General features: G+C 37.8%; 1 protein-coding gene across 1 annotated transcript in view; it reads left to right on the top strand.

Annotated features, from left to right (window-relative positions):
- The window catches only part of THOC1 (THO complex 1), a 50,770-nt gene extending 35,373 nt beyond the window's left edge, over window positions 1–15,397 (top strand). Inside the window, exons 12-21 of the mRNA XM_039217686.1 lie at window positions 2,339–2,439; window positions 3,854–3,920; window positions 4,119–4,169; window positions 4,261–4,331; window positions 5,189–5,284; window positions 5,830–5,895; window positions 10,754–10,837; window positions 13,361–13,508; window positions 14,244–14,319; window positions 14,986–15,397. Of these exons, the coding sequence (XP_039073617.1) occupies window positions 2,339–2,439; window positions 3,854–3,920; window positions 4,119–4,169; window positions 4,261–4,331; window positions 5,189–5,284; window positions 5,830–5,895; window positions 10,754–10,837; window positions 13,361–13,508; window positions 14,244–14,319; window positions 14,986–15,281 (1,056 nt within the window). The 3' untranslated portion in view covers window positions 15,282–15,397. The remainder of the gene's footprint in view (window positions 1–2,338; window positions 2,440–3,853; window positions 3,921–4,118; window positions 4,170–4,260; window positions 4,332–5,188; window positions 5,285–5,829; window positions 5,896–10,753; window positions 10,838–13,360; window positions 13,509–14,243; window positions 14,320–14,985) is intronic.
- Window positions 15,398–17,447: the final 2,050 nt, after the last annotated feature.

Here is a 17,447-nt window from a genome sequence, read left to right as displayed (position 1 = left end):
AGTGAATTGGTAAACCAGAAAGCCACAGATTCTGCAGGTTGAGGGGTGAATTGGAAACAGTTCTTTCAAGAAGTTTGGCTGTTAGGGATGAGGGGAGGCTGAGGATCTCTTTGAGAGAAGTTACTTAATGGAAAGGAGCTTGGAAAGAAGAAAGCATTGAAGAAAGGGGGGTTAACTGATGGGACTCATTTAACTTAGGGAGATTGGAATGTCCAGATGGAAAGATTACCTTTAGCCATGAAGATGTTGAGACAGAGGAAACAAGGTGAAAACAAGGATGTGGGTGAAGCTGAAATTTCCAACTTACTGAATTATTTTCATTAAAGGTGGAGGTAGTTGATGTACTGAGAATGAAATGGTAGTTAAGTAATGCTTGTAATAAGTTGAAAGGGTTTGCAGTAATTGCTGTGGAAAAGAGGAAAGAATAGTCTTGGAGAATAAAGATTGCTGATTAGACACCAGAATTTTAAGTTAGAGGCAGTAAGTAGCATAGTGGGGATACCATCTGCAGAGCTATGTGGTTTGTATTTTCTTTCAAGTAGCTCCATCTGCAACCTCCATGGAAAGCCTTCATGTTGATAGAAAGAAGGTGAGTAAGTTAATTTGATCTGGGGTTGCCTGGTAGATGTGACAGAAGTATGGCACAAAGGTGTTGAGGAAGTTGGCAAGAAAATGATAGAAGAAAGAAACCAAAAAGTCAGGACCAGGAGTCAGCCAACTACAGCCACAGGCCAAATCTGACCCAGTGCTTGTTTTATTTTACATCTTAAATGTTTACATAAGTACCTATATAATATAATATGCCTCTTGGCTCACATAGCCTAAAATTTTTACCATCTAAAGAAGGTTTGCTGACCCCTTATCTCAGCCAAAATAGGATTACTGTGAAAACAGAATGGGACTAACAGGCAGAAAATAAAGGATTCAGGAAAATAGAGAAATTAAGATTTCAGGTCCTGGGACAACTGAGTGAGAGAGAGACTGGAAGAATCGGAGGTTGTGGTGAGAAGATTGTGAATTAAAGGTAGCTGTGAGTAATACCTGGTTCCAGCTTTTGTCCATGGTAGTGGGGCCACAGTAGAGCTGTGCCTGTCCATGGAGCTGAGGTCAAGGAACTTGAGAGCCTGGGTAGGGATGGTCAAGTCATCTAGGAGTTGGAGGAAAGACCATGCCATTCAACTTCGGTTGAAATATTTAATATGAGAAACAATAAAATCAAAGGTTCAATACCTAAAGGTGAGGATTGAAAGGCCAGTTGTGTTTAGAAAGGAAATGGCTAGTGAGTGTTAGGTAGATGGGAGCATAGCCAAAGGAACTTGGGGCCTTCAACTGAATTCCTTTCTTCAGGCTTTCAGGTGTCTTCCTGGTTGGTTATCCATTTAAAATAAGGCAGCTCCCGGAGCACCAGGGTGGGTCAGTCTGTTAAGCATCTGACTTTGGCTCAGGTCATGATCTCACGGTTCGTAGGTTCAAGCCCCACATCAGGCTCTGTGCTGACAACTGAGAGCCTAGAGGCTGCTTCAGATCCTGTGTCTCCCTCTCTCTCTCTCTCTGCCTCTCCCCAGCTCACGTTCTGTCTCTCTCTCTCTCTAAAATAAATGTTAAGAAAAAATAAAATTAATTTAATAAGGCAGCTCCCCATTATTGCTTTAGCTCTGGAAGGCCAAAGCAGCACAGGTTTGTAGATATAGACTTCAGCATTCCTTCAGTGCTCTAGGGACATAGTAAGAATGACTGCCTTCATCACTGGAGGTCATTCTTATAGACCACCCTAGGGACAGGGTTGTTGAAGAACTTCCTTGTGAGTGACCTTCAGGTCTTTTCTAATGAAGATTCTGTGATAATACAAGTATGATACAGTTTTCTCTAAAATACAAGTAAATAGTCCACTTAATTCACAGATGATTCTTAACTCCTAATTCCTTGTTTATTACTAAACACCAACTCTGTTGTAGGCACTTAGTAGGGTACAAAAATGAGCAACATCCCTTGTTATTTATCTGTATATGGACCACTCCTTAGCCAGTATTTCTTTATATGTGAGAAAATGGTAGTCATATTTTTACCTTTTTATATTTCTGGTTTGCTTTATCTTGACTTCAGAACCAGATGTAACATTGCTATCTACTGACATACATATCTCATGGCATAAAATGGTTAAAAAAATCTGAAGCCTTTGCTCCTCTGTTCTAGGGCTTGTGCAGTAATGCCTCCTATTCAGTGAGCCCTCGGTGAATATTTTTTATATTAAAATCTTTCATTTCTGTAGTAACCTGTACCTTTAGGCAAAACCTGAATTTAATGTGTCCTGTGTTATATCTGCTTGTTTTTCATCTAGTTGATGGATTTACAACTGAGCGACAGTAACTTTCGCCGACACATCCTTTTGCAATATCTCATTTTATTCCAGTATCTCAAGGGGCAGGTCAAATTCAAAAGGTAAGTTAATGTGGGTAGTAAATGATTTCCAAATAGTCCTTTCTAAAAGATGGTTTATTTACTGATGTATTTTTCTTATGTATCAGACTCTTTTAATTTATAAGGGTCACATCCCTGAAACTTCCTTCGGAGCAACACTAGATAACCAGGGGCTTTTGTTAGAGATACTAGATGTTAGGGTATTTGTTTTAGAGAAAGGTTTTGACTGTATTTACTGTAAGTGTAAGTCTCTCCTGCTGAGCGCCTGGGCTTCCTGGGGTTCCCCAGTTGTGTGGATACAGGTCTCTCTTTTCCAGACATCCACTGTTCCCCTCTCACTTCACTCAGACCTTCTCCAAGCCTGATTTGCAGACTAAATCCTTAATACTTCTCTCACAAGGTGTAAAGTGGCTTAGGACTTTAGAACTCAAAAAATGTAAAGTAAATCTTTGAAGGACAGAGGAGCTCCACTTTCTTTGGGGTTTCAGAAAACCTAATCAGTTACTCTACTTCCTGAGCACCTCCACCTGCAGCACAGACCACTTCCTCTTGTCCTGTCCATAATTGAAGTAGAATTTAAGTCTGCAAAGCAGTGTTGTATCTATTAGTTGTGTGAAGAATGTGCCTTTACTACTTACTGGTTCTGAATTCCACTTTCATCAATCAAATCACTTTCAGACTTGTGATTTTAAGATAATAGCAAGTACTGAAAAATGGGTTTTTTTTTTTAATCCTTCTGTTGTTGAGTTTTAATATAGTTTGGTGGAAAGATCAAGGACTCTGGAGCCAGACCTAGGTTTGAATTCAAGCTTTGTCATCTTAGGTAAATCACTGAGCCTTTATGGCCACTGTTTAATATACACACATCCTCATTCTGAGAATTAAATGAATAATGTGTGTAAAGTGCTCAGATCCTGGCACAGTCGTCTATCACTATTTACTGACTGGCAATAAAGCACCTCGAACCTAGTGAAAGCCGAATTAATGGCACCCATTAACACTTTGGGTCTGCCTTCAGCCTTCTCTAAAGGTGAGTTTTTTTATTCAGTGTGTTTTGATTGCCTTTTAGAGAAATGTAGCATGCTTTATCTGGATGTGCATCATGTAGAAGAATACGTTAATATTGTCTCAGAGGTTTTCACTCCACATTAAACTCATTTTAGGAAACCTTCATTGCTCTGTTCATAGTTAATCAGATTGAGTATTCTTTATACACCTTCATGTCTTCAAGTCCGACCATCTTAAATGAAGTGCACAAATTCTCTTATAATCCTCTCATTTATGATTGCTCTTATCTTGGTAATTTTTGACACTATTTACAGTCTGGTTAACTTAACCTGTTACAGGCCTTGGATTTTTACAAATAGTATATAAGCCTTAAAATTGAATACACATTGCTGTAACTCAAGTATGCTTTTATTGCTTTGTTTCCTAGTTCAAACTATGTATTAACTGATGAGCAATCACTGTGGATTGAAGATACGACAAAATCAGTTTATCAAGTAAGTTCAACATGCAACAAACCCATGATTGAACAAAATGGAAATTTAGAATTTTCTTTGTTTCAGCCCCAAATAGGAAAATAAGGATAAAGTTAAGCTCAGGTACAAGACCACAAACACTCCTTGGTTCTCTGCCTACAAACCACACCTATGATGCAGAAAGTTGTTGAAAGCTTAGTATATTCTTTCTAATCACAGCTACTATCTGAAAACCCACCTGATGGAGAAAGATTTTCAAAGATGGTAGAGGTATGTGTTTTATATTTACATAGTCTTCTTAGCACCAAATAGAATTCCAAAGACCTTCATTATACAAATGTAATTCCTTTGTTTTTCTCAGCATATATTAAACACTGAAGAAAACTGGAACTCGTGGAAAAATGAAGGCTGCCCAAGCTTTGTGAAAGAAAGGTAAATATGTACTCCTCTCAAGCAATATGAGAACGACTTCTCAAAATATCATTTGATATGATTATTTTATATTATGTATAGATGTATATGTCTATTTCATATTAAAAAGTGTAAGTCAAACTATGTAAGAATACAACCATTTTGGCGCACCTCGGTGGCTCAGTTAAGCGTCTGACTTCGGCTCAGGTCATGATCTTGCAGCTTATGAGTTTGGGCCCTGTGCTGACAGCTGAGAGCCTGGAGCCTGCTTAAGATTCTGTGTTTGTCTCTCTCTCTGACCCTCCCCTGCTCATGCTCTGTCTCTCTCTCTCTCTCTCTCAAATACAAATGAACAGTAAAGTAAATAAATGAATTAATTAACAAAAAGAATACAATCATTTTGATTTACTTCTTTTTTTAATTTATTTTTATTTTGAGAGAGAGAGAGTGAGCATGAGCAAGCAGGGGAGGGCCAGAGAGGGGAGAGAATCCCAAGCTGACTCCACACAAGATGAGTGCAGAGCTCAAAGCTCAGCATGAACCCACAAACCTGAGCTGAAATCAAGAGTCGGATGTTTAACCAACTGAGCCATGCAGGTGCCCCTGATTGACTTCTAGTTGAATATTTTCACCCTAGATTTCTTGTCATTAAGTTCCCAGACCAAATGAACCTATTATTATTGAAAAAAATGCTATCTATCCACTCCTTGTGATATGTTCCCTGGTGTGGCATTTTTCTCTTCTATCTGATAACTGTTTTATAATAATATGAAGCTTTGATGTTTTTATAGGAAGAACAAGAACTGAATTTTCTTTTACATTAAACACTTCTATGTGTGGTTTCCATTTGTAAGTCCAGTGTGTTTTATTCACCACAGAACATCAGACACGAAGCCAACAAGAGTAGCTCGCAAGAGAACGGCACCAGAGGACTTCCTAGGGAAAGGACCCAACAAAAAGATTCTAATGGGAAAGTACGTTAACCTGTCTCCATATGTTGGATGTTATTAGTTTTTTAAAATATTTTGAAGATGTTACTGTAGGAACTTTCCAGTTTTTGTGTTTTTCAAGTTTTTGTGTTTAGTGTATACATAGATGACTAAAGCAGACCACACAGTCAACCTACAGGACTCATACAGATAGATAAGCTTCCATTTTGTCACCTGCTCCCATAGCCCATGGCTCTAGGCTATGCCACTTTTTTCTGTGTCAGACAATACAGTCACTATAGAATGATCCAGCTCACTCCCAGTCGCTGCAGGATACCACGATCCTTCAGTTCTGTTACCTTTCAGTTAATTGTTCATCACTTTATATTCAACTTGAATATTTTTAGAAAAAACAAATGATTATAATCATTAAATACATGCTTATACAGAAAATTTGCTAAATAGCAAAAATTAATGAAGAAATTAAAATTCATTCTGTCACCACCTAAAAATTCACTAAGTATTTTCACAATTTTATGGCATATGAAGATGATGTCCATAAAAAAAGTATTTATGTGTCTGTTTTGTAGTGAGGAGTTAACAAGGCTTTGGAATCTCTGTCCTGATAACATGGAAGCCTGCAAATCAGAGACAAGGCAAGTTTAAAATGTTTCACATGAAGTATTGCTTCTCTCAAATGTCAAGTGAATGAAATTAATCTACTGTGTTGACTTTGGCACAGCAGAATATGGTTTCTCATCATGAAACACCTAGACGCACTGGTAAAATAATTCTAGAAATCACAAGGAAATATAAATTCAAAAAAGAAGAGGGAACTGAAAACCGAAGCAGGAGTTAATATGGTTGCTGCTAGCTGGGAAGTTTGCACATGATTCCCACTTTGGGGAAGCAGGGAACTTGGTTTGTAAGAGCTACAAAGGGACAGAAGGTAAGGCCTTAGGCCTGCACAAATTTATAACTGAGTTTCCCTTGCATAAAGCTGAGGCCCTTGAAGCACTGCGCTGAACGTAAAAGAACAGATTGAGGAGCGACTTGCTTAGTGGCACAGGAACAAGCTTATCCATTTCTACCTGGGGTGTGCGTAAAAAGGGAAAAGTACTCCTAGAGAAATTATAACCACAAGTCTGCTGTCATGCAGTCCTACAATTTAAATTTATCCTACCTGCAGTTCAGAGGAACCCACAAGTTAAAGGGTGAATTAAAATGTCTCAGTCTGATGATCAAAAACTTTCTGGAGCTCACACCTTCAACCTAAGCCATACAAAGATCCTCCAGATAAAAATCTGAAGATAACCATCCACACTTAAAACACTCAAGAAAACGGTCTACCATGAGAAAGAATCAGCAGATAGAACAAACAACATAACTTAGACAGCGACTTCAGATAATAAAACCATCAGGTAAAATAAGTAATTTTATAAGTAAATATAGCTTAAAATAAGCATATTTAAGAGTTAAAGACATAAAAAAAGGAATTGAAATTTTTAGAAAGAATATGACACTCCCAAAAAGGACCAAGCAAATTTGAAAAAACAAATAGTCTAGCAATAAGAAAATATAGTCATTGAAATTATAAAATAGACATTTTAAATAGCAGACTAGACACAGGTGGAAATGAGAATTAATGGTTAAGAAATCACCCAAAATATTAAAAGAGATCAAGAGTTAGAAAATATGAAAGAGTAAGAATCAACCACAGAATGAGGAAATAGAAAATGAGAAAGAGACAATAATTAAGATAATGGCTGAGAATTTTTCAGAACTGAGAATAGGCATAAATTTTTAGGTTCAAGTACAAGTCTTAAGTAGGATAAACAAAATAAATCCAAATCTCTATACATTGTTTTACTGTAAAATCCAAGAGAAAACCCAGATTACCTACAAGAAAACAAAATTGGCTCACTTTAAGAACAAAAGAAACAATGAGTGTGAAGAGAAGGTGTCAACCCAGAATTTTGTAACAAGTTAAACAGATCAATCAGGAGTGACTGAGAAGTAAAGTTACTTTCAGATTAAAACAATCTGTTTAAACAGTCATTACTAAAAAATCTGTCAAGGAAATTGAACCCAGAAACACTGAATAAATTGCAAGAAGGACTGTTATTCAAAGACATTGGTAAACATGAATTAATCTCATCAAGAATTCACTGTATAAAACAGTAATACTATTTGGGGATTATTTTAAAAGGTGGAACTAACTTATTTGATAAAAGTAACAATACAGGGAATGATCAGAATTAAAGAATGTCACATGAAGGTAGAGATAATGAATAACTAGACTTCCAATAAAACCTGCTTACTTAAGTAAATAAAAGAAATAGAATGTGTAACTTTTTTTTTTTAATGTTTTATTTATTTCTAGGAGAGAGAGAGATAGAGACAGCGTGAGCAGGGGAGGGTCAGAGAGAGAGGGGGTCACAGACTGAAACAGGCTCCAGGCTCTGAGCTGGCAGTCAGCACAGAGCCCGATGCGGGGCTCGAACCCACGAACCGCGAGATCATGACCTAAGCGAAGTCAGACGCTTAACTGACTAAGCCACCCAGGCGCCCCAGAATGTGTAACTTTCATCTGAGTTGAGGATAAAAGGAAATAACAGAAAATTCAAGCAATCAAATAAAAAAAGGCAAGGAGGAAAACACATATAAGAAAAAGTAATGGAAAGCATAAAATGATATAGTTAAAAAAATAACAATAATTGGAAATGGGCTTCCTAGTTCAAAGACAGAAGTTAGTATACTTTTAAAGTTCATTTATTATTTTAAGAGAGAGAAACAGCAAGTGGCGGTGCAGGGTCGGGGGGGTGACGAGAGAGAGAGGGGGAGAGAGAATCCTAGGCAGGTGGAGCTCGAACCATGAGATCATGACCTGAGCCAAAGTTGGATGCTTAACCAAAAGAGCCATCCAGGTTCCCCTAGAAGTTGGTATTCTGTTTTAAAAGTCCATCTCTCTGTTTATAACACCTTAAACATAAGGATATGGAAGGGATGAAACTAAAAAATACATGTATGATGTATGACAAATAGGTCATATGGATATCAGAGAAAGTTTTAAAGGCAGAAAGCATTATTAAAAATAAAGACAATCATTGCAGGGACACCTGGGTGGCTCAGTCGGTTAAGCGTCGACTTTGGCTCAGGTCGTGATCTTGCAGTTTTTGAGTTCGAGCCCTGTGTCAGGCTCTGTGCAGACAGCTCAGAGCCTGGAGCCTGCTTCAGATTCTATTTTCAGATTCTCCCCCTCTCTCTGCCCCTCCCCAGCTCATGCTCTGTCTCTCTCAGTAATAAATAAATGTTAAAAATTTTTTAAAAACATCACTGCATAAAGATAAAAAATGTGTCAAATACATAGATCTTATTTCTAAAGAAATAATTCTAAATAAGGATTAACCAACCCACTATCTAACACTTCATTTTGACACTTCTACAAAATGTTTTAACGGAATTTTGACACTACTTTCAATATTTACTAAGAAGGGTAAGAAAAACTTTGTATTTGAATTTAACAATTAACAAGCTTAGTCTTACAGAAAACACAAATGCACTTAAATTATACATGAACAAAATGTATTTTTAAAACGTTCAGATACTTTTAAATAACTCCAGAATCAAAGAAATCATAATGTAATCAACTGTCTGAGTCACCCAGGCACCCCTGTATTATTACAGTAAAGGAAGCTGGAGAAAAGAAAGTGTTACTAAAATCATAAAAAATTACATTTAGAGTACTATGTTTATCAAAAAAAATCCACACATAAGTGGGCCCACCCAGTTCAAACTTGTGGTGTTCAAGAGCCAACTGTATAGTAATTTTTTTTTCATGTTTATTTTTGAGAGAGAAGCATGAGTGGAGAAGGGACAGAGAGAGAGGGAGACAGGATCTGAAGCAGGCTGATAAGAGGGCTGGAACTTATATACTGTGAGATCATAATCTGAGCTGAAGTCAGATGTGGAGCTCAAACTCATGAACCATGATATCATGAGCTGAGGAAGTCATACGCTTAACCGACTGAGCCACCCAGGCGCCCCACCTATATAGCAATATTTTAAATTAGCAAATGGTTCCAAACATTTGTGAATGACAATCTGGCTGGGATTTTAGTGTGTACCTTGCTTAATATAGTGTGATATGTAAGAGAAAAGAGTGGTTGTAAACTCAGAGAAACCCAGGCCTGTAATGTTTACCAGTTAGAGAGCATGTTATTGTACTGCAAGTCATAATAAGATTTGTTGCTTGAGTTCTCTTTAGAGAGCCCATCTTTCTAGTTTTAGTCAAAGATGTTTTCTGATCAGACCCTTAAATCTTATTTGCTTAACTATCAAAATCTTCTAAAATCAAATTTAGTGGGGTGCCTAGGTGGCTCATTCAGTTGAGCATCTGACTTCAGCTCAGGTCATGGTCTCATGGATTGTTGGTTCAAGCACCATGTTGGGCTCTGTGCTGACAGCTTGGAGCCTGGAGCCTGCTTCAGATTCTGTGTCTCCCTCTCTGCTCCTCCCCTACTAGCTCACATGCTTGCTCTGTCTCTCAAAAATAAACATTAAAACTTTTTTTAAATAAAAAATAAAAACAAATTCAAGAAAGATGCAATTAAAAATCAACCATGCTATCATGAGCTAAAATAAGCTCAAAGTTAAACTACTCAAATTTCAGTATGGTCTTGTTATTAGTGTGGGTTTTATATTAATTCTGGTTTAAGGAAAAAACATCCTTGTTTGGATGTGAAATTTTCCTCCTTGCTGGGGAAATTCAAAAGTTATTAAACCCCAAGCTCCCCCGGTGACCAGTAACATTACAGCATAGAGTCCAGTGACTGTTAACATTAGATGGAATACAGTATATGATCACTGCAGCAGCACATTGCCTCTCTTCATTGTCCTCTTTAAACAGTTTAGTTTTATGGGTCAGTTAGCCTTTTTTTTTTTTTTTAAGTTTATTTATTTTGAGAATGTATGCATGTGTGTGAGCAGGGGAGGAGCAGAGAGAATCCCAAGGAGGTTCAGCGCTGTGAGCGCAGAGCCCAATGTAAGGCTCATTCCCATGAATTACGAGATCATGACTTGAGCCAAACCCAAATCAGACACTTAATTGACTGAGCCACTCAGGTGCTCATAGTTATTTACCTCCTTAAAAATCTGAGTTCCTAGGGTGCCTGGGTGGCTCAGTTGGTTAAGTGACTTCAGCTCAAGTCATGATCTCACAGTTCATGGGCTCAAGACCCTTGCAGGCTCTGTGTTGACACTGGGGAGCCTGGAGCCTGCTTCAGATTCTGTCTCCCTTGCTCCCTGCCCCTAGCCCACTCATGCTGTATATCTCTTGCCTTCAGAAGTAAGTATTTAAAAAAAAATTTTTTAAATCAGAGTTCGTAAGTAATGTGACTAACTCAAGTTAATGTAATATGAGAAGTAATATGAGTATCTTTCATTGCCATCATTTTATGAGTATTTAGTATTAAGAACACACATGATCTTCAGTAGGTATTTTTTAACACCTAGGGAATACATGCCAACTTTGGAGGAATTCTTTGAAGAAGCCATTGAACAGGCAGACCCTGAAAACATGGTTGAAAATGAATACAAGTAAGTAGTGTTTTTCATGAGCTAACTTTCCACAGTGTTTTTTTTTAGGAAATGTATGTACACCAGAACACTAATTAAGGGAGATGGCTGGTAGGGCGGTACTTTTCCTCATAGGGGAGTTTACATGCCAGGTTCACAGTAGTGCACATCCTGACGTCAGTGACCATGCCCACCAACAAGCACGATACACAGTCACCCCTGTTTCTAAAAATACGAACAACCCCGTTGGGCCCCCACCTCCCTTCAACCATCCTCTTTTCTTTGTTCCCCTTCAAATCAGAATCTCCCGAGAGGTGTGGATAACCGTTGCTTCATTTCCTCACCTCTCATTCCTCAGCTCACTGCCTCCGGACTGTCTCCCTGAAATCACTCTAGTCGAGGTCACTGCATCTAGTTTGACCTCCCAGCAGCATTCACTACTGGTCTCTCCCTCCCTAGATAACATGTCCTTCTCTTGACATCCATCAAACTACACCCGTTTTCCCTCCTGCCTTGCTGCATCTCAGGTGGCTCCCTGTCCTCTGCTCACAGCTCCATCTTCTAAATCTAGGTGATACCACACAGCACTGTGGTTTCAAACAGGCATTTTGGTGTCTTGATTTAAGGGCACAGGCCCTCTTGTCAGACTGTTCCAATCCCAAGACTACCTCTCTCTCTCACTGGCTAGGCTGCTATGGCTACTGTAGCACCCCTCTGCCTGTCTCCCAATTGTTAAATGGTAATAATACCCACTTCAGAGGGTTATTCTGAGGATTAAACAAGATGGTTCACTTTGAACCACACAGGACATGTAGTTAGCACACAGTAAATAGAGTGCTGTGACCTTATGACTGGTTATGAGTTAGTTACTATAATCTCTTAACTAGTCATACTCTGGTGAGTTCTCCAAAATGAGAACTGTGATCTTTAAACTCCTGCTTAAAATCTACCAGTGACTACATATTAAAATTAGGATGAAATCCAAACTCCTTACCAGGCCTAAAAGACTTCAGTCTGGCTCCTGCCTACCCTTCCAACCACATCTCCTCCTCATTTGTTTTCTTTCTGCTCTAAACACACCAGCCAGGGTTCTTTTTTTTACCTCAAAGATTTTTTCCATCTCAGGGCCTTTGCACTTGCTATTATGTTTGCTTGAAACTTGTCCCCGAGGTACTCACATGGCTTATGGGCTCACTTCACCTATCAGATACTGCCTCGGGGCCATTTTCCCTGGCCCAGAAGCTCCCCCAAATCAGAAATCTCACTTCTCATTTTTCTCATCCTTACCACTGTCTGAGATTCTTACACCATGTGTCAGGTACTCCCTAAGCACTTACCATGTATACCTCTAAAGTAGAAACTACTCTTCTCTCCATTTTACAGTTAAAGAAAGTGAGGCAAAGAGTAAATGTTTTGAAATTCTCATCTAGTAAATGACAGAGCCAGGAAATCACTCTGGCCTCAGGCCCCTGCCATTAACTGCAACACTGTAGTGTCTTAAGTGTTCAGGGTACACTTAACAGTCTCCATGACCCTGAGACTGTATTTGTCTCAGCTCAACAAGTATTTGTTGAATGAATGAATGAATGTGATAGTTCTCCAAGAATCTTGGTTTAAGAACCTGAATGGTATGTATGGATTTCTGTAGAATAAGAAAGTTTGTATGTATAACTGGCCGGATTTTGAAAATGTATAAAAGATTCAAATTACTTAAATGGGAATGTGTCTGAGAAGTAGACTGGTTCAGTGTTCAGGCAGAGCCCTGTAGCGTGGCATTAACTTAGCAAGACCATGGTATAGGAGTAGCTTTGTAAGTACCAGCACCTGTTAAAAGTAGAGACTCATTTATAAGAGGACTAAATAACTAGCTTGTTACTCTTAAGAACTTGGGTGAAACTGCCAAATGACTTGCAAAAACTCACAAACAGAACAAATTTGTGCTCTAGATTCTTCTACAGCTTGGCTGTTTCTAGAACATTATCTTTAGAATCTGAGGTTTCTATTTCTCACCTTACTGTGTACCACCTACTGCTCTGCTTCCTAACAGTTCATGGATTCTGTTCCTGCATCACTGCTTATTGTGCTGGCTATTTGAGGTTTCCCTTTTAGTTTTGGAGCCATTTTTATTTGCTGAGTTTAGTATTGAGCATTGGATGTTCTGAAACTCCCACCTGTAGGTGCCATTGACAGTATGGGTATCAACTTACTAAATACAGTAAACCTATTGTAAATTTTTTTTCCTAAATAGTTAGATGATTACTATCCTGCACATAAAACATCTAGTTAGTAATATACAAACTGACTTATGAATAAGTAAAATATGTATAAACTTTTCAAATATGTTTGCTGTATATGAACCTGTCTCATCAGATTCTGCTGGTTTCTAGTAATACAAATGAACTGCATACTGAGAAGTTCTTTAGGAATAAGATCAGAATGAAAAGAATGGTGCCTTCAGTATAGAATTTCATATGGTAAGTTACATTAACTAGAAGGTATATAGAAATAAAACGTAAATGTCACGACGGATATCTCTTTTCATAGGGCTGTGAACAATTCAAATTATGGTTGGAGAGCCCTGAGACTACTAGCACGGAGAAGCCCTCACTTCTTCCAGCCAACCAACCAGCAGTTTAAAAGTTTGCCCGAATATCTTGAAAACATGGTAATAAAGCTAGCAAAGGAATTACCAGTAAGTAATACAGATCAATTTTTTCATATGCTTTACGTAATGTTATCTAAAACGATTATCACTATTTGAGCAAAGAAACTAAATTTAGTTTATCACATGGAAAAAAAATAATGATCTACAAACAAACCTCCATGTTCTAGAATAAGGAAAAATGCATTTGAGTATACATTTATAGGAAGTACATAAATTGATAAAGTAACTTAAATTACACGTATAAAAATTTGTTAAAGTCCACAGTACTTTGGTTAAATAATCATCCCACCTGTAAACTCAGACATGACATTTTTCCTGTTTGCCATTGTACTTTTATCAAACAGGATCTGAGGGTAGTAGTAGGCATCTTGGCCTATCTTCCTACTCGGTTCTCTTTTCTGATGCAATTTTCTCATTGTATTGCTTCAATATGGTAATAACTATACTGAAAAACTACCCAGGAATTTTCCCCAACTCACTGTTGGGAAATACATAAGATATTTGCAAATCATTATACTTTTTACTGGCTTCCTTCTTCCCAGGTTGGGGTTAGGGGGAGTCTTTCCAATTCTCAGATCTTACCATCCACTCCAAGTTAACACTATCCCATTTGGGATCCTCACCTGCCATTCCCATTTAACACGCTCAAGGATAAAGTTCCGGGTCCTCTATTTGGAACCTCAACCACTCTTGTCTAATCTGAAAGTATCCCGTTATTTTACAAGTCAGCATTCTTGTAAACATTCTTCTTCCTCATTTTAGCCTCCTTCTGAAGAAATAAAAACAGGTGAGGATGAAGATGAGGAAGATAATGATGCTTTACTGAAGGAAAATGAAAGTAAGAATTGAATTTTCTTGGCTATTTTACAAAATTGGAAAAGATTGGGGTTCTTTGTTGAGAGGTACGTTATTTGATCTACTTCTCAACTTCTACCATTTATCTCTCAGCTGTTTCTTATAGTGAGGAATTTTAAACGTTGCTTGACAACTTGTAATTAAAATACATTTGAAGGTGACCATACCTGTTAATTTTCACAGGGCCTAGGGGTGGTTAGAAGGGAGCAGCTGGTTTCAGGGGAGGCCTTCATAATTACAATAGAGGCAACAGCTCTAGCTTTAAAAGAAGTATTGAGGGGCACCTGGGTGCCTCACTCCCTTGAGCATCTGACTCTTGAATTAGGCTCAGGTCATGATCCTAGGGTTGTGGGATTGAGCCTGCTTGAGATTCTCTCTCTGCCCCTCTCCCCCACTTGTCCTTTTTCTCTGTCCCTCTCTCTAAAATAAAATTTTAAAAAATACAACTATGGATTTCCTAATGATCATGACTGTAAGAACAGTATTAACCCATGGAAAATATAGGAAGGAATTGTTTTACTTTTAAAATAAAGCTTATGAAAGGTGATTAATATTCCAGTGGCCCCTTATCTTCCCAGTTCTGTTGTACACTTTGAATTGTACATGTCCTCATACTTTGTACATAATTTACATTTCCTGTGTTTTCTAGGTCCTGATGTTCGGCGAGACAAACCTGTGACAGGGGAACAAATAGAAGTATTTGCCAACAAGCTGGGCGAACAGTGGAAGATCCTGGCTCCCTACTTGGAAATGAAAGACTCAGAAATTAGACAGATTGAGTGTGACAGTGAAGACATGAAGATGAGAGCTAAGCAGCTACTAGTCGCCTGGCAAGATCAAGAGGGAGTACATGCTACACCTGAGAATCTGATGAATGCACTGAATAAGTCCGGATTAAGTGACCTTGCAGAAAGTCTAACTAATGACAATGAGACAAATAGTTAGCTTCTTTCTTTTTTTTTTTTTTTTTTTTTTATTAAAACTGTGATAAGATTTTGTTACCAAGCAGCATTTGATAAGAGGTCCAATGGTTTTGGTAAACAATAAACATTTTTGTAACAGTTGTTGTACAGTTGGCTGGTGCTCCAAGATCAACAGAACACACTGGCTCTTGATAACTGACCTCAGGATTTCAGAAGGGAGTATGTTTGGAAAATGGCCAAAATTGACCTCAGGGTCCAATATTTTTGTTAAATATAATGAAGTCAGTAAGCACTATTTAGGGAGCATTGTGTTTCCTAAGATATACTATGACAAATTAGTTTCCTGCATGCCATTAGTAGTTACAAAATTTAACGTGCCATTCTGAAAAATCCCAGAATGACTTTGTGAAACCATATACGACTGCTCTAGTCTCAATCATTTGTGCTTTAAAGCAGATCAGCAAACAATGGTCCATTTTCCACTTGTTTTTACAGGTAAAACTGTATCAGCACACAGCCATGCTGACTCCTTTAGTATGACCCACGGCTCCTTTCATGCTACAGCAGAGTTAAAAGTAGCCACAACAAAGATTATGGCCTGCAAAATCTAAAGTATTTACCACCCACCCCACCCATTACAGAAAATGTCTGCCAACCTCAAACTTGAAAAGAAATAAGGTAAAGTCTAAAACCTCTTAAGTCCTTAAAATAGAGATTTATACTTCAAGGATTGTTGTGAAGTTGGAGATGTGTAATCCATAAACGTCAAAGCACTATGTAGTAATGGCTGGAAAATAGTACCATCCACTGTCCATTTCTCACATAAACATTAGGGCATCACTAATCGTTTGTTTTGAATCCTGAAAGGTTACTAAGTGCTTATTACACCATAAATATTCTTGCTTGGGCTTCACGTTCCTAGACAGTCCAACAGTGATACGGCATAGCTGTCATATTGAAAGGGCCTCAGTGCCTTATGGCACAGCAAACAAGGCACGCTCAGGAATCAAGACATTTTCTGGTCTATTCTCCCTTAAGACCTTGAGTGCAAGGCTGAACTCTAAAACAGCCTTATTAAAACACTGATATAAGTCCCAATTTCTTATACTTAGAAAAATCTTTGGAATAATGCTTATTTGGATCAAATAAAATGAAATTAATTTTTATAACATTTAAGGAATTACAGTTTTAAAATTCTAACTCCATACGAGACATACTTTGTTCTAAACCTGCCTTACCTGATCTAAGTAGCTACAGCATCCTGCAAATCAGAAATCTAAATTCTAATTGCTAAATTTAGGTCCTCAAAATTGTTCAGACCAAGTAAGACAGAGAATAAAAACTGCACTCACAAGCCTCATGGCTACAGTCTCCTCCCCATTCTTTTCTGCGCCCTCCCCCAAGGCAAAGGGAATCATGACTGTCAATAATTACCATTTAGCTGAAGAAGCTATTTACAAATAAGTTTCCCTGAAATGTTTATTTTATCCTCTAGTATTCTCTGATTTTTATCACATTGTTCAAAGTTGAGAGAAAAATGGCCAATCTCTAGGAAACTAGTAGTTACTGGTGGTGTGCTCTGCAGAACATTAAAACAGCCTAAGTGAAGACTGGAGATTTCATGATACTCACCCAAACTTCATTTTATATATCTAATTCAAAATCAGAGACAAATTAGCTAATTTTCTATCTTCCATCTAGCAATCACCTACCATACTGAAACACCACATGCTCTTGGTATTTTTACCATCACTTTAAAAATCAATGCTATTATATTCTGAGATAGACATTAAGACTTTGGGAATAGATGAAAGTAAAAATACAAATTAGGCCAAGGAAAAGAGCAATAAATGTCATTGCATTCAGCATCCAAAGAACTCTTCTTACTTTTACAACTTTATATTCTGTTCAAAACGGATGCTTAACAACAGAGTAAGACTAACCATCTGCAGAAACTAATACTACATATACCTAAACTTAACCCAAGCTCCAACACTCAGACAAAAGACTTGAGGTCAGAAGCTATTAGTCTCTCCTTTTTTTATTATTATTAAATATCCTCATTTTCTAAAAATAAGCAACCAGAGCTTATCAACTTTTTTTTAAGGGTGATTACTACAAAACCATTGCAAAGTTAAATATACAAACCATAGTACATCAGAGAGACACAGTAATAAATGTATAATCA

The sequence above is a fragment of the Hyaena hyaena genome, unplaced genomic scaffold (genome assembly GCF_003009895.1).
Source record: "Hyaena hyaena isolate Hyena2069 unplaced genomic scaffold, ASM300989v1 scaffold_14, whole genome shotgun sequence".
NCBI classification, from domain to species: Eukaryota; Metazoa; Chordata; class Mammalia; order Carnivora; family Hyaenidae; genus Hyaena; species Hyaena hyaena.
Note: the sequence above shows the minus strand (reverse complement) of the source record. Positions and strands in the feature narration are given on the sequence as shown.